The sequence below is a fragment of the Dendropsophus ebraccatus genome, chromosome 13, assembly GCF_027789765.1.
Source record: "Dendropsophus ebraccatus isolate aDenEbr1 chromosome 13, aDenEbr1.pat, whole genome shotgun sequence".
In the NCBI taxonomy this organism is placed as follows: Eukaryota; Metazoa; Chordata; class Amphibia; order Anura; family Hylidae; genus Dendropsophus; species Dendropsophus ebraccatus.
In genome coordinates this window covers 20,387,906-20,414,896 of record NC_091466.1, presented here as the reverse complement: position 1 = coordinate 20,414,896, position 26,991 = coordinate 20,387,906, and the positions used below count along the sequence as shown (strand labels likewise).

The 26,991-nt window shown below is 42.8% G+C and overlaps 1 protein-coding gene across 1 annotated transcript; it reads left to right on the top strand.

Moving 5' to 3' along the window:
- The first annotated feature begins 697 nt into the window (after positions 1–697).
- LOC138770459 (embryonic protein UVS.2-like) lies at positions 698–26,074 on the top strand. Its single transcript, XM_069949562.1, has 11 exons — positions 698–778; positions 1,989–2,016; positions 11,266–11,400; positions 11,497–11,614; positions 12,471–12,649; positions 13,837–13,918; positions 14,033–14,160; positions 20,898–21,013; positions 22,033–22,258; positions 25,891–26,009; positions 26,051–26,074. Exons 1-11 carry the CDS (start codon positions 698–700, stop codon positions 26,072–26,074), a joined length of 1,236 nt encoding a protein of 411 aa, XP_069805663.1.
- The last annotated feature ends 917 nt before the right edge of the window (positions 26,075–26,991 follow it).

The following is a 26,991-nucleotide window of genomic DNA, read 5'->3' as shown; positions in this document are numbered from 1 at the left end:
GTCAGGCAGACTCTATGTACAGATCTCCGATAACAATGATCTATGCTATGGGATAGCATAGATCAGTACATGCAATCTAATGATTGCATGTTTTACAGTAAAATATAAGTGTAAAATAAAAAAAAGTTTAAAATATTTTCGTGCCCAGCCTGGCCTAAAGCACTGGAGGTGGGCCTCCCCTCCCCTCTATGACAAATGTATTGCTGGTACACTCACTTTAAGAGAAGGGAAATGATGAAAATTCTATATCTGAAAGAGTAGGGGCAGACTTTTACATGTAATCTGGAATTATTTTTTGGTTATCAGATTTCATTGGGACTAGGACTGGAAAATAAGTTTTTGTATAGTACATTGTATAGTACATTTACAGAAGTATAAAATTAAATACTGATAATAATAGCTTTTTTTCTACTATACACAATATTATTCATTTGTCATAGAAAATTAAATTTGTAGACCATTCAACTAGGATTATTTTCTAAATTCATCTCCACGTGGACATCATGAGATCACATGTAAAGATAATGATATATCTGCCACAGGCGTTTCTTTTGACCATTACCGATCTTATTATTTCTGCTTTGTGATTGGATGGATTTGTCATTTACAGGTATATAAGGTTTACCTGACATCAAGTTCAACAATCATCCAGGGAAGCAGCAAATCCTTCCATATATTGTAGAGAAATCTCAACAACATGGATGAGAAGATCTTCCTCCTGGTCCTGTTTGTTGCATTGGGACCTGTAACAAGCGTGCCTCTGTCCCCAACCCGGCAGGTAAGATAGCAGTTACATATTCACTAGAGATGGGTGAGTACTAACATGCTTGAATGCTTGTTACTAAATTTGAGTATTTTCTGAATCTTGAGTGTTCGATTCGAGTAACGAATCCTATTAAAGTCAATGGGAAACATTTAGTTTTTTTTTTTAGAAAAAAAATCCTCGTACACACCTCTCAAGTTCCTGTCATCTATGACAAAGAAATGTGCCCTAGATAAGGGTGAACTCAAACGACACCTAGACTCATCAAGCCAATGCACCAAGTGCAAGGGCTGCCAAAAATTGAAAGGGAAGAGGAAATCCCATCACCCTTCATTACACAAAAAAAAGGCCTCATGCACATGCTGTAAAAAAAATTGTGCGAGCCTCCTTATAATTAGGGGAGAGAGCCTGGTGGTGACCCCCATAAAAATTCTGGGCTTGAACTTGTTAAATGGATAAAAGGTGGCTATGCCCGCTGACAGATATCTCTCCCATCCTCCCCAAACATACGAACATTCTGCACAGACGACCATTTATGTGTTCTCTATGAGGAGGGGTAAGCTCCATGAGACAGCCCTTACCCCATCTGACCACATCATGTCCTACCCCTTATCTCTACCAGCATCATCTGTTGGTGGAGAATTGGAATTCCCGTTTAGGGATGGTCGAACCCGCCGAGGTTCGGGTTCGACTGAACCCGAACGCTCGGCATCGGATTCCCGCTGTCTGCCTGCTCCATGCAGCGGGCGGATCCAGAGGGAGGACCGCCTGGAAAACTGGGATACAGCCTATGGCTATGGCTGTATCCAAGTTTTCCAGGCGGTGCTCCCGCTGGATCCGACCGCTGCATGGAGTGGGCAGACAGCGGGAATCATTACCGAGGGTTCGGGTTCATACGAACCTAAACCGAACTCGGTTCATTACCATCCCTATTCCAGATAAATTCCCTCCAACAGAGAGATTGTAATTCTTTTCATCTACGCAAATGACCTAAAGTTCTCTATAACCTCAGAGCCTTCATTTATTAACTGAAAGCACTGTCCAGAGCAAATAAGGTTTGCTATAGGCATTCGGACTTTCTGATGATCTCCACGTGAATCCATGTGCACTTAGTTTTAAGTAATGATAAGTAGTTACATGTGTCATATACCACCATTATCTGTTATATCTGTATCTGCTGTACATACATTGAAGTGTTAGTAATTATCATACATATCTTTTACAGCTTTCTATACCTGGCAATAAAGAACATGGTAAGAGTGCTTTCTTCTTGAAGTGTTCATTGTTCTTTCTATTCTTTAGAGTGCAATTTTCATTTTTGTTGTTGTTGTTGTTGCAGAAAAAAATAGTACCAGCTTTTTAAAGAAATTCTGTAATAGGTTTTATTAAGCAAAATAGTTTCCTTCTGTACTCAAAATGCTGTTCCCCCCTCACTTTTTATTTTCTCATTATCAAGGCAAAGTACTCTGTATTACAGAGGAGCTAAGAGAAGACGGGTGTCCATTGTAACCTATTGAGGTGGGAGGGGCCGAGGGGGATGAGTGAGAAGGAAGAGGAGAGAACCAGCTCGTGCAGTTTCTTGACTGCAGGAGTGAATTATCATCATGCCCCCCTTGCGCATATCAGGCAAAATGGCAGATTTCCCCCTTTTATGTGGCGTATATCAGCCACTCACCTGATGAAAGGGTGAGGGGGGCATGACAAGAAGGGGAAGAGGCGTGGTTTATAAAAGTTATTAGAAGGCAAAAATCTTCACCTTCAGATCAGGTATAGATTATCTGGCAATGCCTGTGCCGGGCGCATGGCCAGCCAGCTGTACTAAGAGGCATGGGCCAATTAGTAAATCTGTATCCTCCCTCAATTCGAAGCAGGTAAAACAGGCGCTGGTCCAAGAGGTAATAGCAATATAAAATATCAGAATTTTTTAAAAAGAATTTTGACAGCGATACAACACATTTTGAGACTAGTCCGGCTTCTTTATCAAGTCTCTGATTGTGTTCTTGTACTTAGTAAATCTGCCTAGGGAAAAGTAGGTGGGGATTTATTTAAGGCTGGCGTACTGATTCCCCAGTCTTGATAAATGTTCCCCTGTGTGCCTAGACACATAAAATGCTGGATTCATGGGTCAGAGTGATCAGTGCTGGTATGGGAACTTGGTGAGATAAGATAGCAGGATGTTGTCTTGTGCTCTCTGCTATACAGGAGCTACTTGTCTCCTCTTCCTGCTCTCTCAACCCCGTAGACCCCTCCCCTCTCCATAGACCATAATGGATACAGATAAGTGAGGGGGGAGGCTGCATAACAAATTTTTGAAAACAGAAGGAACTCTTTTGCTTAATAAAAGCTATTACAGAGTTTCTTAAAATCTCTTGAACTATTGATTTCTGCAAAAAATAAATAAATAAAAATAAGAGACTTGAAAGGAGAAATCCGGCAAAATTTTTTATTGAAGTATTGTATTCCCCCCAAAAAGATATACAAATCACCAATATACACTTAGAAAGTGTTTTTTCCCTGCACTTACTACTGCATTAAGGCTTCACTTCCTGGATAACATGGTGATGTTACAACTCGACTCCCAGAGCTGTGCGGGCTGTGGCTGATGGAGAGAATGATGACAGGGGGATGCTCAGTGTCCCTCCAGTGCCCTGTGTCCCTCAGTGTCCCCTGCCATCATCCTCCTCAGCAGCCACAACCCGCACAGCTCAGAGAGTTGGGTCGTGAGATCACCATGTTATCCAGGAAGTGACATCACCATGTTATCCAGGAAGTGACATCACCATGTTATCCAGGAAGTGACATCACCATGTTATCCAGGAAGTGAAGCCTTGATGCAGTAGTAAGTGCAGGGAAAAACACTTTATAAGAATTTCCTGTAATAAGTGTTTATTAGTGATTTGTATAACTTTTGGGGGCCAATACAATGCTTTTTGCCAGACTTCTTTAACAATGTTAAAACAGTGTTTAAACATGGTGGATAAGCTGAGGATTTTTGGATTTTCCTATTGAAGTTATTTGTGGACATCAAACAACAATCTGCAGCATATCTGCCATGTGTGAACCTGCACTAAAATTGCCTTTAGTCTTTTAAAGTGTCTGATACAAGTGCTGTTTTTTTCTATTTGCTACACTTATAACCTTTTCCTATGTAAGAGTAAACCATAATTCTACTTAAAGGGAACTAATCATTGTAAAATCACTTCAACAGCTAGAAAAACATTACTATATGGCCCGAGCACTGTTTCCAAGCATATGAGTAATTGCTGTGAGCGTTACTTTCATGGGCTGAACATGTACTTTGTAAATCCTACCTATGTATTCATGTGGGCCGCCCTCTGCTGCTAACCAGTGACTAGTTAACGGCTAAGGACTGCCCATATGCTTACATAGGTAGGATTTACAGAGAATGTTTTTGAGCCATATAAGTTATGCAGGAAACCGTGCTTGGGGCCGTATAGTAACATATTAATAGCTGAAGGGATGATGTTATAATGATTGTTTCCCAATAATAATAATAATAATATTACTATGTGATTTTATGGTCCGAAGGGCTCCAAACTATTATAGCTTTGAAGCTACTGTACAGCACATGGTTTAGAAATAAATTAGACCAATCAATAGAGTTATTATCATGGTGCTAACTGCCCATACAAAGGTTCTGAATTCAAACCAAATGACCCTAGTAACATGTCCAGATAATAAAAATATAGAGAAGTGTAAGAAAGGATTCAGACATTCATATGTGACATCCGAACCACTGGCTGAGGCACAGCTAAAGTCTATGATCCAGGGGCATCAACTTGGGAACGCTCTACCGGCCGGGGGGGGGGGGGGGGTAACTTCCCGGGGTGATAGGTGATATACTGGTGCTGTTGTGATTGAGGGGGCTTAGTGAGTGGCGTACCATGATGTAAAAATCACCTAATTATTAAGAGCATTGCTATATAAATCTAGCAGCAGTCTACTATGGTGTGAAGCAGCAGATATACTACAACTACACTATACCATATACAGCAGCCACTTTTTCAGTAATATTACACTTATTCTAATCCATATCATAAAAATGAAAGTCTGTCTGTCCCGTATAGACTTCCAAATGCCTGACCCCAAATTTGGCACACAGATACATTGGGTGACCGGGAAGGTTAGAGCGAAGGTCCCGTCCTTGCCAGATGTACAGGAGGGGAAGGGGATTGGGAAGAGCGGCGCCCCATTGAGATGAATGGGAAAATCTCCACACTGTACACACAGGTGACATAATTACAGTAGCTGCAGCTGCCCAGCAGTAAATAACAGTTGGAAGCCTTAGCAACCGATAGGATTACTACTTTCATTTTCAAAGGGAGCTGGAATCTGATGGTTGCTAGGGCCAGCTGCCTCACAACAGATCCACAGAAATAAATGGTAGACTCCCTACTACATCTATACAGTACAAGTATACAAGGCAGTATTACCAGCTGCTGCTGCCTTAAGCACTAAACCTGAAGATGCCCCATCCTCACTCATCAATTAGCATCAGGATTGGTAGGTAATGGCTCCAGACGTCACATTTAAAACCGCCACACTAGACCTGACCAATACCGCTATACTGTGACTAGATAACACTGTAATAACACACCTGACCAATACCAACATACTGTGACTGGATAACACTGCCATACCAGACCTGACGAATACCAACATACTGTGACTGGATAACACCGCCATACCACACCTGACCAATACCACCATACTGTGACTGGATAACACCGCTATACCAGATCTGATCAACACCACCATACTGTGACTGGATAACACCGCTATACCAGACCTGACCAATACCGCCATACTGTGACTGGATAACACTGCCACACCCGACCTAACCAATACTGCCACACTGTGACTGGATAACACCGCCATACCAGACCTGACCAATACCGCCATACTGTGGCTGGATAACACCGCTATACCAGACCTGACCAATACCGCCATACCCCCCCTCGAAAAGAGACATCAGATTTTCTGGCAAGTCTGAAAAGAAGGGTACTGCCCCTCTGCAAGGTGCTACCCTAGGCACCAGACCATGGGTGCCTTATGGTAAACACGACCCTGCAGGTATAAAGGACACTAGAGGTATACAGGACCCCAAAACTATACACTACAGGTGCACAGGACCTCCATTAACTATATACTACAGATATAAAGAACCCCAAACTTTGCACTACAGGTATACAGGACCTCAAAACTATACACTACAGGTATATAGGACCTTCACCAACTATATACTTCAGGTATACAGGACCTCCACCAACTATATACTACACATATACAGGACCCCAAACTATACACTACAGGTATACAGGACCCCAAAACTATACACTACAGGTATACAGGAACTCCACCAACTATATACTACAGGTATATAGGACCCCAAACTATACACAACAGGTATACAGCACCTTCACCAACTCTATACTACAGTTATACAGGGCCCCCAAACTTTACACTAAAGGTTTACAGGAACCCAAAACTATTCACTACAGGTATACATGACCTCCACCAACTCTATAATACAGGTATACAGCACCCCCACCAACTCTAAACTACAGGTATACGGGACCCCAAACTATACACTACAGGTATACAGGACTCCAAAACTATACACTACAGGTATACAGGACCTCCACCAACTATATACTACAGGTATATAGGACCCCAAACTATACACTACAGGTATACAGGACCCCAAAAATATACACTTCAGGTATATAGGACCTCCACCAACTCTATACTACAGGACTACTCTATAATACAGGACTTCCCAAACTATACAGTACAGGTATACAGCCCCCCCAACTATACACTACTGTTATACAGGACCTCTCTCAACTATACACTACAAGTATATACCCCCCCCAACTACACACTACAGGTATACAGGACCCCCTCAACTATACACTATAGGTATACAGCCCCCTACACCCCCCAACTATGCACTACAGATATGCGGGACCCCTTAAAACTATACACTGTAGGTATACAGAACCCCTCCAACTATGCACTACAGGTATACCCTAATTCCACTGATTAACTCATGATAAATTCAATTAACACACTGACACTTTATACCCGAGCAGCGCTGGGGACATTTTCTAGTATTATATAAAAAGGTTGAGTTGAGAGCTCTCTCATATAGAAATTATTATTCATATACCTCTTATATCTTTCAACAGAAAATATATTACATGCGATCAAGAAGGTTGAAAAGTCGGGTCCAGGTAAAAAGAAAAGAAGAATACGTAATAACAGAATAATGTCAATGCTTGTGACGTCCATTACAAAGGATTTACAACTAGATGCTCTATAACCTGAGCTGTACAATGCACTTCTCCATCTGTACAGACAGCAAGACTCAGGCCTAGAGGGAGATGACTGTAACATCTGTCATACGGACAGAAATGTACTGTAGTAAAATTTATTTTATACAATGGTGCCGCCATATTTTACCTATATGGGTATGTATGTAATATAGACGGAGAGCTCCACCGCGGAATCCCACCTGCCTCAGTGTCACACAATGTCTCTATGGGATGGCTCGCACACCTCCGCTTACATTGCTCTCTGCTCAAAGAATTGACATGTCACTTCTTTAAGCAGAAAGCGGCGGGAGCGGAGGCGTGCAAGTCATCCCATAGAGACACTGAGGCAGGCGGGATTCTGCGGTGTTGCTCTCTGCCTATATACCTCAGTCTCAGTGTGAACATACCCTAAGACAGTGTAGTCCACATAATCTTCATTAGCCAAGTGAGGGACACTATGGTTGATAAATTCACAGTAAGGTAATGTACGTATCTGGGAAAAACATATATCTATATTACAGTAATAGTATAATAATAGACTTCATGGGCCTCGTGGTCTTATTCTGCCATCAAACTTTTGTGTTCCTAGTATGAATTATCTTATCTCTATGTAATAATGTATCCAAATGATTTAAGGTGCGCACTCCTTAATAGAGATGAGAGATTACTAAAATGCTCGGGTGCTCGATACTCGAGACAAATATTTCCCGATGCTTGGGTGCTTGTTTCGAGTAAGGAACCCCATTAAAGTCAATGGGAAACTCGAGCATTTTTGCAGGGGACCAAAGCTCTGCACAGGAAAGGTTGCCTAAAAACCTGGAAACCTCAGAAAACTGGCTAATCGCAACATAACGCCAAATGGGAAATAGCTGGGTGGTGGCCCTCAATAAAATTTTGCCTACCCAGACCAAGATGGGAAAGGCACAAGTGCTGGCACATGTTAGGAAAGCACCAAACTATGTGCAACGAAGCATGGCAGTGACAACAGAGTGACCAAGTTAGACTGAGGTAGCTTCTTTAAGGCACCACCTGCACAGGACACAACATAGTGAGGATAGGTTTGAGCTGAACTACAGATCCCAGCCAGCCAAGAGAGTGTCAGCAACAGGATAAAATTGACTACTGAAAGCTGCACTACAAGTCCAAGAGAGCAGCAGAGAGTAGCAAAAAAAAAATAAAATAAATAAATAAAATTTTAAGCTGTTGGAAGAACTGTTGGGTTCTTTGTGTTGGATTCCTGCCTAACCGCACACTAATTCCCTGCCTAACACTCTCCCTGACAGACATCAGCTCTCTCCCTAATCTCTTCCAGCCTGTGTCTGAAGCAAGTCTCGCGGGACCTGATTCTTATATGCCAGGGTCATCTGATCTGGCCAGCCAATCGCTGCTATCGACATGTAGGGTTCTCACGTGATGCTAAGAGCTCCCAAAGCTTCTCCTGCATGATAATTGGCTGAGAAAAAGGCGCCAAACATGCAGGAAGAGGAAGATGCCATTGTCTCCAGTATCGCGGAATGCTCTCCGAGTAATGAGCTCCATTGAGTACCCTTAGACATAAACGAGTACCAAGCTTGGGCGAGCATGCTCTCTCATCTCTACTTCTTAACATTAACAGTAGGGGCCTGTTCACACTGAGTAAAACAGGCGGAATTCCGCGGCGGAGCTTTCCTTCATGGAATCCCGTCTGCCTCAATGTCACACAGTGTCTCTATGGGAGGGCTTGCGCACCTCCACTTCCGTCACTCTCTGCTCAAAGAATTGACATGTCAATTCTTTGAGTGGAGAGGGGCGCGAGTGGAGGTGGGCGAGCCATCCCATAGAGACACTAAGGCAGGCGGGATTCGGCGGCCGAATTCCACCTGTTTTTCTCCGTGTGAACATTCCCTTAGTAAATGCTATATGATTATCGAATTAAAGTTCTAAAAAGTAAAGCTCTTCACATGAAAAGTTAAAGAGGTTTCTTTTAAAACTAACTTGTCTCCTACAAATGTTACATACTATTATCTTATTAGATACATTATCTCAGTTGCAGATGGTGATCATGAAAAAGAACCTCAAGGAATCTTCAGCCAAATACTTAAGGCTAATAAAGGTAACAAAGAAATGAGTGAATTGATAAGTCATAAATCAGATTTGTTCCTTTTTTTTTTATCTGTAACAGAGGAGGAAGTCTCCAGACTCCTCTCCTCCTCTCGTCCCACCACCTGCCCTAGTGACCCTTTTTCCTCACACCTTGTCCAGTCTCTCTCTCCTTCTCTCACTACTTACCTAACTAAAATCTTCAACCTCTCCTGCTCCTCTGGCATCTTCCCCTCGACTTTCAAATACTCCATCATCACTCCATTACTGAAAAAAACCCTCTCTAGAACCATCTTGTGCAGCCAACTATCGACCTGTCTCTAATCTTTCTTTTATCTCTAAACTCTTAGGACGCCTGGTCTATTCCCAGCTACCTCTCTGAAAACTCTCTTCTTGACCCCCTTTAATCTGGTTTCCGTCCTCTCCATTCCACAGAAACTGCCCTTACTAAAGTCTCTAATGATCTCCTCTCCGCCAAATCTAAAGGTGACCATTCTCTGCTCATTTTCCTTGATCTATCTGCAGCTTTTGACACTTTAGACCACCAGCTCCTCCTCTCCATGCTACACTCTATCGGCCTCAAGGACTCTTTCCTGGTTTTCCTCCGATCTCTCTGACCGCTCCTTTAGTGTATCACTTTCTGGTTCCACCTCATCTTCTCTTCCCATTACAGTTGGGGTTCCTCAGGGATCAATCACGGTTCCTCCCCCCAATACATACGCCAGGCATTCAAGCACTTAGACCTGTAGCAGGCAGGCATTGGTTGGTGACTGATTTATCCACCCTTACCTGCACTGCCTTATTTATAAAGATGGCCGGACCATGCTAAAAAGGAAAGACTTTGCCCCTCTGCCATTTCGTCTCAAACCAGTCCTAATAGTCTGTAAGCTGATGCATGTGAGCAGGGCCCTCACTCCACGTTTATGGATAATTATATGTAGATCTCTGTAATGTCTGATTTATGTCCCTGTATGTACCCCCAGAATTGTAAAGTGCTGCAGAATCTGTTGATGCTATATATATATATATAATTATTATTATTATTATTATTATTATTATTATTATTATTATTATTATTATATTATTATTATTATTTCCCCGCTTCTGTACTTATTGAGAGGCCAATGCTCAGCCCTAGTGTTAAACAAGCAACAAAATGCAATTGGAGACTCATTTAAACAGTTGAGAGGAGGGTGCCTGGTAAGGCGGGGTTCACACTACCTTTTTGCAATCCATTTTTTGCAAAAAATGGATGAAAAATGGGTGTTAAAAAATGAAAGCATTTATGTGCATCTGTTTTGATCCCTTTTTCCATTGACCTATATTATAAAGAAAGGGATCAAAACGGATCCGTTTTTTTAAACGTACACAAAAACATAGTCGACCTAATTTTTGTGTCAGCTAAAAAAAAAAAAAACGGATCAGTTTTGGTCCATATATGGACAAACGGAACAAAACGGATGTCTACAAATGCATCCATTTTTTTCATCCGTTTTTTGCAAAACACGGATGAAAAAAATGGATTGCAAAAACGTAATGTGAACCCAGCCTTAATCTATCATATTTTTTTAATATATTTTTTCCTATATTTTGTCCCTTAAAAAGATGTTTAAAAGAACGCTGTCTGGCTGTTTGTTTGTTTGTTTTTTTCCTACCATAGTAACTGGTTACAGTTTAGGTATAATTTTACCAGAACTCAGAAAGATATAAAACACAAGCTGTGATTGTTTTTTGTTGGGGGAAAAAAAAACAGACAGTGGGAGTTTTGAGCAGCTTGATAATTCTGGGCCAAATGTCACAAATCTGAAAATCACATCAAAGAGTTTCCTTCTGTACTGAAAAAGCTGTTTTACAGCCTCCCCTCCTCATTTCAGAAGAAGCAGGTTTTCTGTGTCCATTATGGTCTAGGGGGGGGGGGGGGGGGGGGGGGGTAATGAGACAGCAAAGCACAACATCCTGCAGTCTTACCTCACCAAGTTCCCAGACCAGGACAGAGCAGTCTGACCTGTGAATCCAGTGTTTTTGGGGGAGTCTAAGACTCAATCATGTAAATAACAAATCTAAATCACTATCCTCTTCCTTTAGACATCACTCTGGCCGTACGGGAAGGTGACATACTGATACCACCTGATCGCAGTGCTATAAAATGTACACAATGCTTGTGGCCTAAATCTGCCAGTGGGACAGTCAATGTGCCTTACACTATTGCTCCTAATTACAGTAAGTATATTCTGCTTTCTATACATAGTGTGGCCATGCTATCTGTTAAACAATGAATCTATCATATAACATTCTTTTATATCCCCCCCCCCCCAGGTGATTGGCAGCAAAACTTGATAAAGACTTCCATGGGGGAATTTCATTCACTTACCTGTATAAGGTTTGTGAATCGGACGACAGAGGACAACTTCCTCAGCATTGCGCCTACAGCAGGGTAAGTTTAACAATTCAGATTCCTTTAAGAGAATGGTGGTTGACCCTGGGCAAATCAACCAAAACACTGCAAAGACGCCATCATATGTTTCCCACAGTCAGTGAATCTAGGAACATGGCCCCCTGGGAAATCAAACAAGCAAGAATACTAATAAGCGACTGTTTGCGGCCGTCAACGGTAAAAAAAAAAAACGTGTAGTATAAAAGGACACTAAACCTAGGCAGCTACCCTCTAATGGATGGCAGACAAGTGCGTGAATATTCCTTAGTATTTTGTATCTTTGTCCCATCATGTAAAATGGGGACATCTGCCAGGATGAGGGGGAGGTTAAAAAATCATTATGGGCAGTGGGTGAGGGGGAAGTTAAAAAAGACAATATGCTTACCGTTCCCATTGCCCGCGCTGCCCTGCATCACTGAGCTCCTGGACCCCGGCGGCTATCATCTTCTCCCAGGTTTCAGGTAGTTAATGACCTGGGTTCGATGACAAAGATGGGTGGGATTTAGCCCGCTCAGTCAATCAGTGACTGTAGTGGTGTTCCGCCCCATTCACTGACTGGCTGAGCAGGGCGTCCATCAGCTGGGTTGTGATGTAACAGGAGGGAACTCAAAAGACAGCCGGCGGGGTCCAGAAGTGGGACCTGGCTCTGCCCAGGCACCAGGACAGGTAACTATAACTTGTTTTGTAATTTCCACCCACCCCCTGCCCGTGATGATTTTTTTGCCGCCCCCCTCCGGACTTCTCCTTTAATGATTTCATTGCAGTAATTAATCTAACTGTCCTTTCTTGCATTACTGTAGTGTGAATGTACCCTTGATAGGTCATTATAATGAAGTCTGGTTTCCTCTCTATTCAGGTGTGTATCATATATGGGACGACTAGGTGGAGGGCAGCTGGTTGGGTTAAATCCAGGTGGTTGTATATATAAAGATATTATACAACATGAGCTGAACCATGCCCTGGGCTTCTACCATGAACACATGAGAAGTGACCGGGATGACTATATCACCATCATGTACCAGTATATATCAGAAGGTAAGGTCCTAGTTGTGAATACATACATAGGGTACCCATTGTTTCAAATGAAAAAAAAAAAAAAAAAAAAAAAAAAAAAAAATATATATATATATATATATATATATATATATATATATATATAAAATTTTAATTAAACCCGCACAGTTTTATGAGGTTCACCATTTAAAGTTGCAACAAGGTAATTTTAGTGTACTCCATCTTGTAATTGAGCACTGAGAATCACCGTCATGGTGCTTAGCCATATATACCGTGTTTTCCCGAAAATAAGACAGTGCCTTATATTCATTTTTACTCCAAAACAGGCACTAAGTGGGAGATTTTTCAAACTGGAGTAAAGTAGAATTGTCTCAGTTGCCCCTAGCAACCAATCAGATTCCACCTTTTTTTTTTTTCAAAGAGCCTGTGAGGAATGAAAAGTGGAATCTGATTGGTTGCTAGGGGCAACTGAGACAATTCTACTTTACACCATGTTTGATAAATCTCCTCCTATGTCGTATTTTCGGTGTATGTCTTATTTCTCTCCCCTCCCCCCCCCCCCCGACTTGCGGGGAGAGAAATAAGACATTCCCCCCCCCCCCCCCCCGACCTCCGCGGAATACTCAGATCCTTGCGGGCCGGAAGTCCTTGCGGCGGTCCTTGTGGCGGCGGCGTTGGGTGTCGGGATGTGCGGCAGATGTTGGGGGCCATGGACCAAGCTGCCTGCGGTGTCGGCAGTTAAGCTTCACGAGGGGATTAGGTGAGTCCTGGGTGACGGTGGGCCGCCTTACTTTTGCCCTAATTACGGGTACTGAGGGCCTTATTTTTGAGGGGAAGGGGGGGGGTGTCTTACTTTACAATATAGGATAAAGTAGTAGGGGTGTATTATTTTAGGAGGGCGTCTTATTTCAGGGGAAACACGGTATATATGATTTACTTGATTTCAAGGGGCAGGACAGCACAACACATCACACACTCTTCTCTGCTATACCATGATATATAGTGTTGGTCTAAGTACACGGAGCATGCATGTAATGTGCAGATATGTTGTTGATGTGATATGTTGTTTGTTGTAATGTGCAGAGCAAATTATTTGCACATTACACAAATTTGGATGTGGGGTGAGAAGGGGTTACTGATGCATGCACTGGGTTTGCATGACTAATGTTATCAATGTCCAGTCTAATAAAAACATCTCATTTTTTAAGGTAAACGTGCAAATTTTAACAAAGCAGATACCAATAATCTTGGTCTGAAGTATGACTACGGATCAGTGATGCATTATGACAGGTAAGTTGTTTTTTTTGCTAAAGTAATAATATTTGCTTACTAGCAAGATTAAAGCTAATATAGAAATGTAAACACTCCTCCGTTTTCATTTTCCTCGTCTCTTGTATCTGACAGGTATGCATTCACTAACACCTCAGGACAACCCACCATCGTGCCCAAACCTGACCCAAACGTCACAATTGGAGAAAGCAATGGACTAAGCCCTCTAGATGTGGCAAAGATCAACCGTTTGTATCAATGCGGTAAGTTCCTGCAGGTCTGCAGTTTTAAACTAAACCAAGTGGCAGCCTAATTTGACCCCTAGTGACCAAGCAATTTTCTTTTTGCCAAAGTAGCTTGTTTTCTGAGGGACATGTTTTTATTTTTTGTTGGCCTCATTTTGTCATTAATGTATGTGTTTGATTAACCTTTATTAAGGACCGGGCCAATTGTCACTTTTGCGTTTTCGTTTTTTCCTCCTTGCCTACTAGGACCCATAACGCTTTAATTTTTTCACCTACAGGGCCATGTGAGGGCTTGTTTTTTTCAAGAGCAGGTTTACTTTGTAATGGCATCTTTCAAGCTGCCATGAAATGAATGACGGAACCCCCAAACATCATTTATGGGGTGAATTTGAGTCAAATAATTTGATTCCGCAAATTTTGGGGGGGCTTCCATGTTTAGGTAATGCAATTAAGAGTAAAACTGGCAATATACATGGTTAATAGGTTTTCTTACGTTATACTATTTTTATTTGCAGTAAAACATAATTTTTTTTACAAATAGGCATATTTAAAATGGCCTTGTTGTGACTCCTATAGCGCTTTTATTTTTTCACCTACAGGGTTGTATGGGGTGTCTACTTTTTATTAGTATAATTTTTTTCTACATCTAAGGTATTGATCGCTTTTTATAAAAATTTTTATACATAAAATGTAATTTTAAAAAAAGCAATCTCTGCGTTTTTTTACAGCTTTTTGTTCACGCCATTTACCGTGCAGGAATAGTGTTGTTTTATTTTAATAGATCGGACTATTACGCACGCTACGGTATATAATATGTTAATTACCTTTATTAATTTTTATGTGTTTTATGTATGAAATGGGAAGGGGGGGGTGATTTTCACTTTTATTGGGGGGGGGTCTTTGGGGCATTGTGTAAAACATTTATTTATATTTTACCACTTATATAGTTCCCTTAGGGAACTATCTGATACATACATTGTATTAGTAACACTGATCCCTGCTATGCCATAGCATTGCAGGGATCAGTGTTATTTTTGATCTTCTGATTCAGCCTGCCTGTGGCAGGCTGAATCAGATGACCGAGCAGAAGACTGCACGGAGGTAAGCAGCAGACCTCCGGCAGTTAGGAAATCCCATCGGGACCCCCGCAGACACGCTGTGGGGCTCCCAATCGCTAAGTGACCGGAGATGCTCTGGTCACTTATACTTAAACGCTGCAGCGTTTAAGGGGTTAATCGCGGGCGGCCGCGAGATCGCGGTCGCCCGCCATTGAGAATGAGGGCCTTGTTGCAGATAGCAGCAGGTCCTCACGTTCTATGGCGCAGGCTCAGCTCGTGAGCTCGCCTGGGACCATGCCGGGGCGTACATTTACGCCCTCCGGCCTTAAAGCCCAGGCAGCGGGGGCGTAAGTGTACGCCCGATGTCCTTAAGGGGTTAAAAACTTTCATCTTTATTTACATCCTTATTTACAGACCTTCCTGGTGAGTGCCCTCTCCAATTTTCCTTTCTTTGATACTCATTTGAAGACTCATCTATCAGTACGGATTGTAGTGAGCACCCCATCTTTTTGTGGCAAAATCATTCCTGCGTTAAGAGTCATATATAGGACTAAAGAAGTGTGGATATAGTAGTGCCGGTTGCTGTATCTTTTTGAATAATATATATATATATATATTTATAATAACATATAGATATATACTAAGCCACTACATTTACAGCGATACCAAATTTACATTTTTTTCCCTTTAACTATTATCACTTTAAAAACTATTTTCTAAAAAAAAAAAACTATGATAACTGTTGCCATGTTCCAAGATCCAGAGCTTTCTTATTTTTCTGTTGTGGGTAGATTAATAGTTTTTATTGAAACCATCTTTTACTTGTATATGACTTTTAGATCTCTTTTATGATGTTTTTTTTCTGAGGTAGAATGACAACATATAGGGATTCTGGCACTGATTTCTTACAATATATTATTACATTGTGCACCATGCTGGATAAATAATGGAATAACTATACAGCTGGAGTCCTTACGGATATATTGATACTAGAGATGAGCTTGGTACTCGATCGAGTATTGAGGTCAGGGCCGGATTAAAGGAGGGCACAAGGGGCACGTGCCTAGGGGCCTCCCCCACTAGGGGGCCTCCACCAGCCCAAACCCAGAAGTGGTGTCTGGGAGCCAGTCCCATGCGCAAAAAGCATGTGGAAACCCTACCTGGACACAGCATTGGCCACACTGCATGCTGTCCAGGGAGGGAGGGAGGTGTAGGGTTAATCCTAAGTAAGCATCTCCCTCCCGGCAGGCTCAGACTCCCCCCTGGTGGTTCTTTGAATGGATTCTTCCTATCAAGCTTCCGGGTGCCTGTCTCCTGCCGAGGTCCTCACTCCCCCTTGCCCCTCCCCCTCACTGAGGAGAGGGCTGCTTAAGACCTTAGCAAGGAAACCTGATCTCTCCAGCAGGGATGTGACATCATGATGTGGCTGACAGGCTGAAGGAACAGAGAATAGCCAGAAGAGAGAAGACCTGTCATCTGCCCCGATCAGGTGAGTATGAGGTTTTGTTTTGGCACATCGGAGCCGGGGTATATACTATAGAGGCATATATCAGAGCAGGGATATATACTATAGGGGCATATATCAGAGCAGGGGTATATACAATAGGGGCATATATCAGAGCAGGGGGCATACGCTATATGGGCATATATCAGAGCAGGGGGAATATACTATGGGGGCATATATCAGAGCAGGGGTATATACTATAGGGGCATATATAAGAGCAGAGGTATATATAGCCTGTGTGCAGCCTATGATATATAGCCTGTGTGCAGCGTATGGTATATAGTGTGTGTGCAGTGTATAGTATATAGTCTGTGTGCAGTGTAAGATACATAGCCTCTGGGCAGTGTATGATACATAGCCTGTGTGCAGTGTATGATACATAGCCTGTGTGCAGTGTATGATACATAGCCTGTGTGTAGTGTATGATATATAGCCTGTGTGCAGTGTATGATACATAGCCTGTGTGCAGTGTATGATATATAGCCTGTGTGCAGCGTATGATATATAGCCTGTGTGCAGCGTATGGTCTATAGCCTATGTGCAGCATATGACATGTAACCTGTGTGCAGCCTATGATATATAGCCTGTGTGCAGTGTATGATATATAGCCTTTGTGCAGTGTATGATATATAGCCTATGTGCAGTGTATGGTATATAGCCTGTGTGCAGTGTATGGTATATAGCCTGTGTGCAACATATGACATGTAACCTGTGTTCAGTGTATGGTATATAGCCTGTGTGCAGTGTATGGTATATAGCCTGTGTGCAGTGTATGGTATATAGCCTGTGTGCAGTGTATGGTATATAGCCTGTGTGCAACATATGACATGTAACCTGTGTGCAGTGTATGGTATATAGCCTGTGTGCAGTGTATGGTATATAGCCTGTGTGCAGTGTATGGTATATAGTCTGTGTGCAGCCTATGATATATTGCCTGTGTGCAGTGTATGGTATATTGCCTGTGTGCAGCCTATAATATATAGCCTGTGTGCAGTGTATGGTATATAGCCTTTGTGCAGCCTATGATATATAGCCTGTGTGCAGCATATGACATGTAGCCTTTGTGCAGTGTATGATATATAGCCTGTGTGCAGTGTATGATATATAGCCTGTGTGCAGTGTATGGTATACAGCCTGTGTGCAGCATATGACATGTAACCTGTGTGCAGTGTATGATATATACCTAGCCAGTTAGCTGTCAGCACCCAGGTTCATGTCCACTACATACCCCAGGCCCTGGACTCACTCCAATTGTTGGGAGTCTCACTTGCTTCCTCACTGACTTGTAATGGTTATCTGTGTGTTCAAGGCCCTGCTGTGTCTGGCCTAATTTTTGGGAGGCTCACTTGCTGCCGCACTTACTTGTAATGGTTCTCTGTCTGCTCAGTGCCATGCTGCTTATGGCCTAACTTTTGGGAGGCTCACTTGCTTCCTCACTGACTTGTAATGGTTCTCTGGGTGCTCAATGCCATGCTGCTTCTGCCCTAATTTTTGGGAGGCTCACGTGCTTCCTCACTCACTTTTAAAGATTCTCTGTGTGCTCAATGCCATGCTAGGTCTGGTATAATTTTTGGAAGGCTAACTGGCTATCGCTTCTACCTTGTTCGCTCTGTTCTCACCGCTATGCTGTGTCAGGCTGAATTTTTAGCAAGAGAAATTTGAACAGCGCTCCATAGCACAGATCAGGGGGTTTGCGGTTAGTGTGAGAAATAATTGAAAAACTCTCACCTGATAGGGTTGTGCAATTGGAGGCACAACACTCTAAAACCACATATAGGATCGCTGCCACTCCCGGGTAAGACCATACAAGATGGTTTCTTTCTCAAGTGTCAGGGCAGATGACACTTGAGAAAGAAACCGGTTCGATTTAGAAATGCGTTGTGTCGCCATGAATGTTTTAAGCATTAAATTTTAATATCATCTTTTATCTCCGGTGGATCCGCTCCTGATTTTCTACCCTGGTTGGAGGGAGGTCTTTTTTCTGTTCAGGCTGAATTTTTGGGTGGTTCATGATATGCTACCTCTGTTTTAATGGTTCCCCGTGTTCTCAAATTCCAGGCCCTGGACTCACTCCAATTTTTGGGTGGGCTCACTTGATTCCTCACTCACTTGTAATGGCTCTCTGTGTGCTGAATGCCATGCAGTGTGTGGCCTAATTTTTGGGAGGCTCACTAGCTTCTTCACTCACTTGTAATGGTTCTCTGTGTGTTCAAGGCCCTGCACTGTCTGACCTAGTTTTGGGGAGCCTCACTAGCTTCCTCACTCACTTGTAGTGGTTCTCTGTGTGCTGAATGCCATGTTGTGTCTGGCCTAGTTCTGGGGAGCCTCACTAGCTTCCTCACTCACTTGTAATGGCTCTCTGTGTGCTGAATGCCATGTTGTGTTTGGCCTAGTTCTGGGGAGCCTCACTAGCTTCCTCACTCACTTGTAATGGTTCTCTGTGTGTTCAAGGCCCTGCAGTGTCTGGCCTAGTTTTGGGGAGCCTCACTAGGTGTGCCTGCCCTTGCCTTCTTTTTTTGCTGGGCCTTTACTGGCATCCATGTTGACTACTGCTGGGCCTGCCCTTGCCTCCATGTTGACTACTGCTGGGCCTTTACTGGCATCCATGTTGACTACTGCTGGGCCTTCACTGGCATCCATGTTGACTACTGCTGGGCCTTTACTGGCATCCATGTTGACTACTGCTGTGCCTGCCCTTGTTTAATTTTTTATTATTATTTGCATAGCACAGACAGATTCCGCAGCGCTTCACCTATCTGTATGTTTTTGGGTGTGGGAGGAAACCGGAGTTCCCGGAGGAAACCCACGCAAACACAGAGAGAACATACACACTTTTTGCAGATGCTGTCTTTGGTCGTATTTGAACCCAGGACTCCAGCGCTGCAAGGCTACAGTAATAACCAATGAGCCATCATGCTGCCCTTGCCTCCATGTTGGCTACTGCTGGGCCTTTACTGGCATCCATGTTGACTACTGCTGACTACTGGTGTGCCTGCCCTTGCCTCCATGTTGGCTACTGCTGGGCCTTAACTGGCATCCATGTAGACTACTGCTGGGCCTTTACTGGCATCCATGTTGACTACTGTTGTGCCTGCCCTTGCCTACATGTTGGCTACTGCTGGGCCTTAACTGGCATCCATGTTGACTACTGCTGACTACTGGTGTGCCTGCCCTTGCCTCCATGTTGGCTACTGCTGGGCCTTAACTGGCATCCATGTTGACTACTGCTGGGCCTTAACTGGCATCCATGTTGACTACTGCTGGGCCTAAACTGGCATCCATGTTGACTACTGCTGACTACTGGTGTGCCTGCCCTTGCCTCCATGTTAGCTACTGCTGATCCTGCCTGCCCTCCATGTTAACTACTGTTGCTCCTTCCTGGCCTCCATGTTGGTTATTGTTGCTCCTGCCTGGCCTCCATGTTGGTTACTGTTGCTCCTGCCTGGCCTCCATGTTGGCTACTGCTGATCCCGGCAGTTCTCTGTGGGCTCAATGTCATGCAGTGTTTGGCCTAATTTTGGAGAGGCTCACTTTCTTCCTCACTCACCTTTAATGGTTCTCTGTGAGGTCACTGCCATGCTAGGTCTGGTATAATTTTTGGAAGGCTTACTGGCCACCGGTTCTACCTTGTTCACTCTGTCATCCCCGCTGTGCTGTGTCAGGCTGAATTTTTGGGTGGTTCATGATAAGCTACCTCTGTTTTAATGGTTTCCTGTGTTCTCACTGATCTGCTGTGTCTGCTGTGTGAGTTTTTGGGTGGTCCCTATGCCAACCTCTGTTTTAACCAGGCTGTTGCACAGAATTAGGCATAATGATGCCATTAGGCAGCCTCATAGGCATGCATACATGCTGCCCCTGCTTTTTCCTGTCCATTTCAGTTGTGTTTCCATCAATTTCTGAGGTTGACAGGTTTTCACACGACCTTCTCTCTACCGAACCTGAGTCCCCTCAAAAAATGCTCAAGTCTCCCATTGACTTCAATGGGGTTTGTTACTCAAAACGAGCACTCGAGTATCGGGAAATACTCGTCTCGAGTAACGAGCACCCAAACATTTTAGTACTCGCTCATCACTAATTGATACCAAACATGTATAGTTTTTTTTATGTTTTTATGTAATAATTCATTTTGTATGAGGAATAAAAGTATGAAGAATAAAAATTTGGTTATTGAGTTAATTTATTTTGTCTTTTAGATGTCTGCTCAAATTTACTTAATGAAAGAAGTGGAAATCTGACCTCAGCCAACTACCCATCAGCCTACCCACATAATGTCAGCTGTGTTTGGCTTATAAGAATACCATCAGGACAGGTAAAGTTATGAAGAAGCAGAACTATAAATGTAATGACTTACAAGAATTTTGGGAAGCTCTATATGGAATGAACAGAGGGCTGGAACTCATTCGGAGGACACTTGACTTCCAGTCTGGGGATCAGCGGGTGCCCAATGGTTGGACTCCCAATGATCCTATAGCAGCTCAGCTTAGCATGTCCTTGTTTGGTGCAGGGGCCGGGGTTGGGGGGTTGGGGGGTGTATCAGTGATGGTGGGATGCGACAATGCTGAGCCGAATCTGCTCTTGGTTTCTGTGTCTTCCACTGAGATCACAACTGCCTCCAAGGACAATTCACAAGCCCTGGAGGCATTTGTGATTTGAAAGGGAGACTTAAGGCCCTATTAGACAAACCAATTATTGTCCGTATTTGGAGGATAATCAGCCATTATGGCCGACGATGACTTGATGTAACAGAAGACAACAATCAGGCGTTATGAACAATGTAGGCTGATCGTTGTCTGTTGTTATCTGTCAACATGTTGTAAGGCATATGACTAAGATAGCAACGATCTGCTGCCGTCGTTCCGTGTAATAGGATCGGTGGCAGGAGACCGCCGCTATCCCCCATGGGCTCCCTGTACAGTCTAAAGATCATCTGGGGCCACCCCCCTTGCAGCTCCCCCCTTCCCCCCACACTTACCCTAGCGCTGACCTGACAGGTCGGCACTCGCTCGCACCTGTACATGGCCCCTTGTAATAGGGGCTATAGAAGCTGTAGGACGTATTCACCAGCTCCCAAGTTCCCAGCCAATGAGGATATCAGTATGTCGGTAGTCCGGCCACAACTCACAGACCGGAGAGTGGAGGCCAGTAACCTAGGCAATGAGCTGTAAACTTTAGAGTAAGAGGATAGGGCCAAAATGAAAAAGAAAACAATTAACATTATCTGACAAATAATAAAAATTACTATTACTATTATTCACATCTATTTTGATACTACATTTCTACATTAACCATCACAATTGCTGTTTAATAATGCTGATATTTCTTTGATAGGTTGCATTGAACTTTGTTGACTTTGATGTCCAGTCATCTCCTGGTTGTAAATCAGATTATATTAGAATTTATGATGGTCCCACTAAGGATTATCCTCTGATATGGGACAAAACCTGTGGGACTGAGTTGATTCCTCCCATTATTGCATCTACTAACCTGCTACTGGTTGAGTTTTCCAGTGAGGGCACTGTTGCTGGGAGGGGCTTCAAAGCTTTATACGACACAGGTACAGTATTACATTCTAACTTTTGTAGCATATATTAGTATATTTTGATTTCTTTTTAGAATCAAAGAGGTTTCCCCAAGGTAATATAGTGATGAGCTATCTTTAGTGCCATGTTATATGGGGTGATAATCATACCCAGGTAGTTGTCTGCTCGGACATCAAGGTAATGATGAATTTATTTTTGGACATCTGTTGCAAACAATGGACGTTATTTTGTAGTTGTTCACACACTGTTTTTCTTTTTTCACCATCCTTTCACCACCTTTACTATTAAATTCAATAGACTTGTCAATTAACCCCTTCAAATCAGCCATACGGCTATATACATTCCTAGGGCACATACCCTGTTATATAACCGTTCCTGACTTTGGAGGAGTTTCAATGCGATCGGCCCTGCACACATTACTGTCCCCAAACTCGAGCCTAATGACAAGCAGCTTCGGTCATGCAGCTGTCTGTAATTAACCCCCTTAAACGCTGCGATGCCCAGCAATCATGGCATCTAAGGTAGTCAGTGACAGGACAAGGACTTGTCACTGACTGATTATCACTTTTTCTTTTTAAAATAACATCCATTATTACTGAATTATGATTGAAGAATTAAATAGCAGACATTGTTTGCGCGGACGTCAAAATAATGTTCACATCAATTATTCGTGGACGTATTTTGCAAACTACAGACATTGTTTTTACTTGTTGAACACATTTTTTCACTGTCTTTACCACTTGTACCATCTTTTTGTGCAGGGCATACCATTAAACGCATGATTTATGAATCATTCGTGCTATTTTTGAGCAGTTTATGCCAGCTCCACCATTTAAAAAAAAAAAAAAAAAAATCGCTCAGAGGGGGCACATTAAGGGCCAGATTTACATTAGCTACTTTTTTAGCCAGATTTATCATCTATGAATTTATCATCTGTAAAATATATAAAAGGATGCAATACTCCAAACCTTGGTATAGTTTGTTAGCCAGTTTTTAGCTAAAAAAAAAAGTACAAAAATTGTGCAATCTTTATAAAGGTCCATGCTCCTAATGATAATTAAGACCAGAGATCTTTCAAAGCACATGAAGAGAGCACTAGTGGAATAATTATTGTGCAAATGATAAATAGGTCACACGGTGTCTACAACTTTCCAGCAGGCATGCTAGCACATTCAATGGTTGGACTCACTCTGTTGAATATTACTGAAAAACCTCCACTGGGTTCAGCATGCTATTGCTCTGCTATTTGTAGCTCCAAACTATCTGTTTTTATTTTTTTTTATTTTTTTTTTTGTACTGCCCTATAGTTACAAGAATAACATCCAAGCTATGAATGGATTAGGAGAACAAAACACTTTTGAGCTTTAAGCTACCTTTATACACAGTAAAATAAAAGCAAAATACAACAATAAAATAGGTATAAAATAGAAAAAAAGAAGATAATTCATCACCTAAAAATTACAATTTCATGGATCCAAACCAGCATGGCTTTACTATGGGCAGATCATGTCAAACTAAACTTATTGATTTCTTTAACTATATCACAAAAGTGCTGGATGAAGGTGGTGTCCTGGATGTTAGGTATCTGGATTCCAGAAAAGCCTTTGATACAGTTCATCAAAAAGAGCTGATAGGGAAAAATGGACTTCGTCCCTGGATAGTTCAGTGGATTTGTTGTTGGCTGAAGGATAGATATATGAAGGTTGTTGTTAATGGTGTATATTCCAAGCAGAGACTGGTTACCAGCGGTGGCAACAAGGGTCACTTCTGTTTCCTATTATTTTAAATATATTTGTAAGTGACATAGAAGAAGGTTTGGTGGGTAAGGATAGTGTCATAGGTGAATCGGTGAAGGTTTGGTAGGTAAGTTTAGTGACATAGGAAAAAGTTTGGTAGGTAAAGTTAGTGACATAGGAAAAGGTTTGGTAGGTAAGGATAGTGACATAGGAGAAGGTTTGGTAGGTAAGGTTAGTGACATAGTGACATAGGGGAAGGTTTGGTAGGTAAGGTAAGTGACATAGGAGAAGGTTTGGTAGGTAAGGATAGTGTCATAGGTGAATCGGTGAAGGTTTGGTAGGTAAGTTTAGTGACATAGGAAAAAGTTTGGTAGGTAAAGTTAGTGACATAGGAAAAGGTTTGGTAGGTAAGGATAGTGACATAGGAGAAGGTTTGGTAGGTAAGGATAGTGACATAGGAGAAGGTTTGGTAGGTAAGGTTAGTGACATACAGTAGGAGAAGGTTTGGTCAGTAAGCTTAGTGACATAGGAAAAAGTTTGGTAGGTAAGGTAAGTGACATAGAAGGTGGTTTGGTAGGTAAGGATAGTGACATAGGAGAAGGTTTGGTAGGTAAGGTTAGTGACATAGGAGAAGGTTTGGTAGGTAAGGTTAGTGACATAGGAGAAGGTTTGGTAGGTAAGTTTAGTGACATAGGAGAAGGTTTGGTAGGTAAGGATAGTGACATAGGGGAAGGTTTGGTCGGTAAGCATAGTGACATAGAAGAAAGGTTGGTAGAAAAGGTTTGTCTGTTTGCTGACGACACAAAAGTGTACAATAGGGTTGATATTCCTGGAGGTATCAGTAATATGGATGATCAGGAGAGTAACTAGAAATGGCTGTGCCCCATAGCAAACTTTTGATCCCCCCCCCTACTTCCCAACTGACTACTAAGCCATCAAGTGTAGTCTTAACTGCGAGCACTCAAAAGGGGTACTTTCAGTTGAAGGGAAATTTGCAGATCCCAGGAGGCCAGCTCGGCCACCTGGTGCTGCAAATAGTGACAGCTCAGGGGGCCTAGTGTATTGCAGGAGCAGGCCGCAGGGCCCCCTGACGTGGCGTGCCCCATAGCAGCCGCTATGGCTGCTAAAGTGGTAGATACTTTCCTGGAAATGATTAAGCTTTACAACTGTCCATAAGTTGTCCAAACAATGGAAACTGACAATAATCTCCTATGTTTCTATTTTGAATCTAAAATTGTGCTACGTTAAAATCTATGAAAAAGCAGACATCTACATCTGAGCACAAACTGTAAGGCTATGTTCCCACAAGGTAAGAGACCGGCTGTTCCATGACCCAGCCGGGTCACGGAATGGCCGGTCTCTGCCCGGATCATCCCGGCAAGTACTTAAGTACCGGACGGATGATCTTTGCGGCCGCAGTCTTCTGATGCGGGCGCATTAGCTCACGCATCAGAACTTACTATAGCGCACAAAGAAGCAAGCGTCCAGAGCTGCTGCTCTTCATTGTGTGAGCCGACAGGGTTTCCGACGTCAGAAAACTGACATCTCAGTTATTTGCGGGGCCGCACGGGATCCCAGCAAGAGCGTATTCGATGTGTATACGCTCTGGCTGGGATCCCATAGAAGAACAGGCAATGTTCCACACTGCATTAAGTACGGCTGTTGTTGCCGATGGCAACAACGGCCGTACTTTTACGTAGTGTGAACATATGACATTTTTCATAGACTTTAATGTAGTCTTTAATGTAGTGTTTTACTACTGTATTTTTTTTTTTTTTTACTGTGTGTTAATATAGCCTTAAATGGAGGGAAATGTTTTTTTATGTATCTTACTATTTTCCTTTAAACATTTCTTTTAGACCTTTTTTTTTTTTCTTTTTTCTTTATAACATTAAATGTTTTTCCCACAGTGCAATGTGGAGGAGCATTCTATAAACCCAGTGGAACATTTATTTCTCCTGGTTATCCCAATGACTATGCCCCAAATTTGAAGTGTGACTACACAATCACAGCTCCTGTTGGATACAGGGTATGTAAACTAAACTGTAGTATTCCCATTTTCATTTTTAGTTTATATCCCAGATTATAGCCTAGGAATGTATACCCTGTAGTATTGCCATTCTGATCCATCTATGTCAGGGTTGTCAAACTCAAATACACAGTAGGCCAAAATTAAAAAATTGGACAAAGTCACGGGCCAACTTAGATAATTATTGGGCTATGTTCACACTGCGTATATGTCCGGCAGCATATTTCCGCGGCCGGACATATACGCGTTAAACTCCGGCCGGGGATTTACGCTACTTGCGGCCGGCTACGTACGGATTGCGAATTTACGCCCGCTGTCTACTTACGTTTCCCGAGCGCCCTACGTAGCGATCTCACAGTGGTCTTTTACTCGGAAAACTTCGCCTAGCCCCGGACACCCCACAGATTCTTTTGGATCGGCACAAAAAGCTGCAAAAAAGAAGAAATCACCACTACGTACGGGACTGCATGTTACGCTAGGGGCGTAAGTTACGGCATTTTCATCCTCAAACAATGGTCTGGTTCATTTATTACGGCGGCGCGTATGATCCTCTCGTAAGTTCGTACGTAGTGTGAACTGTGTGGCCGTAGATCGTATACTTTCCATTGTACGCAGACTACGTAAGTCTCCGGCCGCTTATTCACGGAACGCGCTACGTCCGGAGACTTACGTAGTGTGAACATAGCCTTGAAGTGCGAATGCCACGGTGCTGGCACTGTCAGAGCAGCATGCGGTATTGCTGCCACTATCAGTGGTGTGCGATAAATAAATGACATGATAAGTGATGATAAATGACATGATAAATTGCTATGACATGATTAAACCCCAACCCATGTAATATTAATCCTCCCCCAATATTACCCCATGTAGTAGCCAACTCAACCAAAATTGCCTGATAAAGTAGAAAGCCCTCCCCCATAGTCTCATACAATAGCCAGCCCTCCCCCATGGCCTCTTATATAGTAGCCAGCCCTCCCCAGTA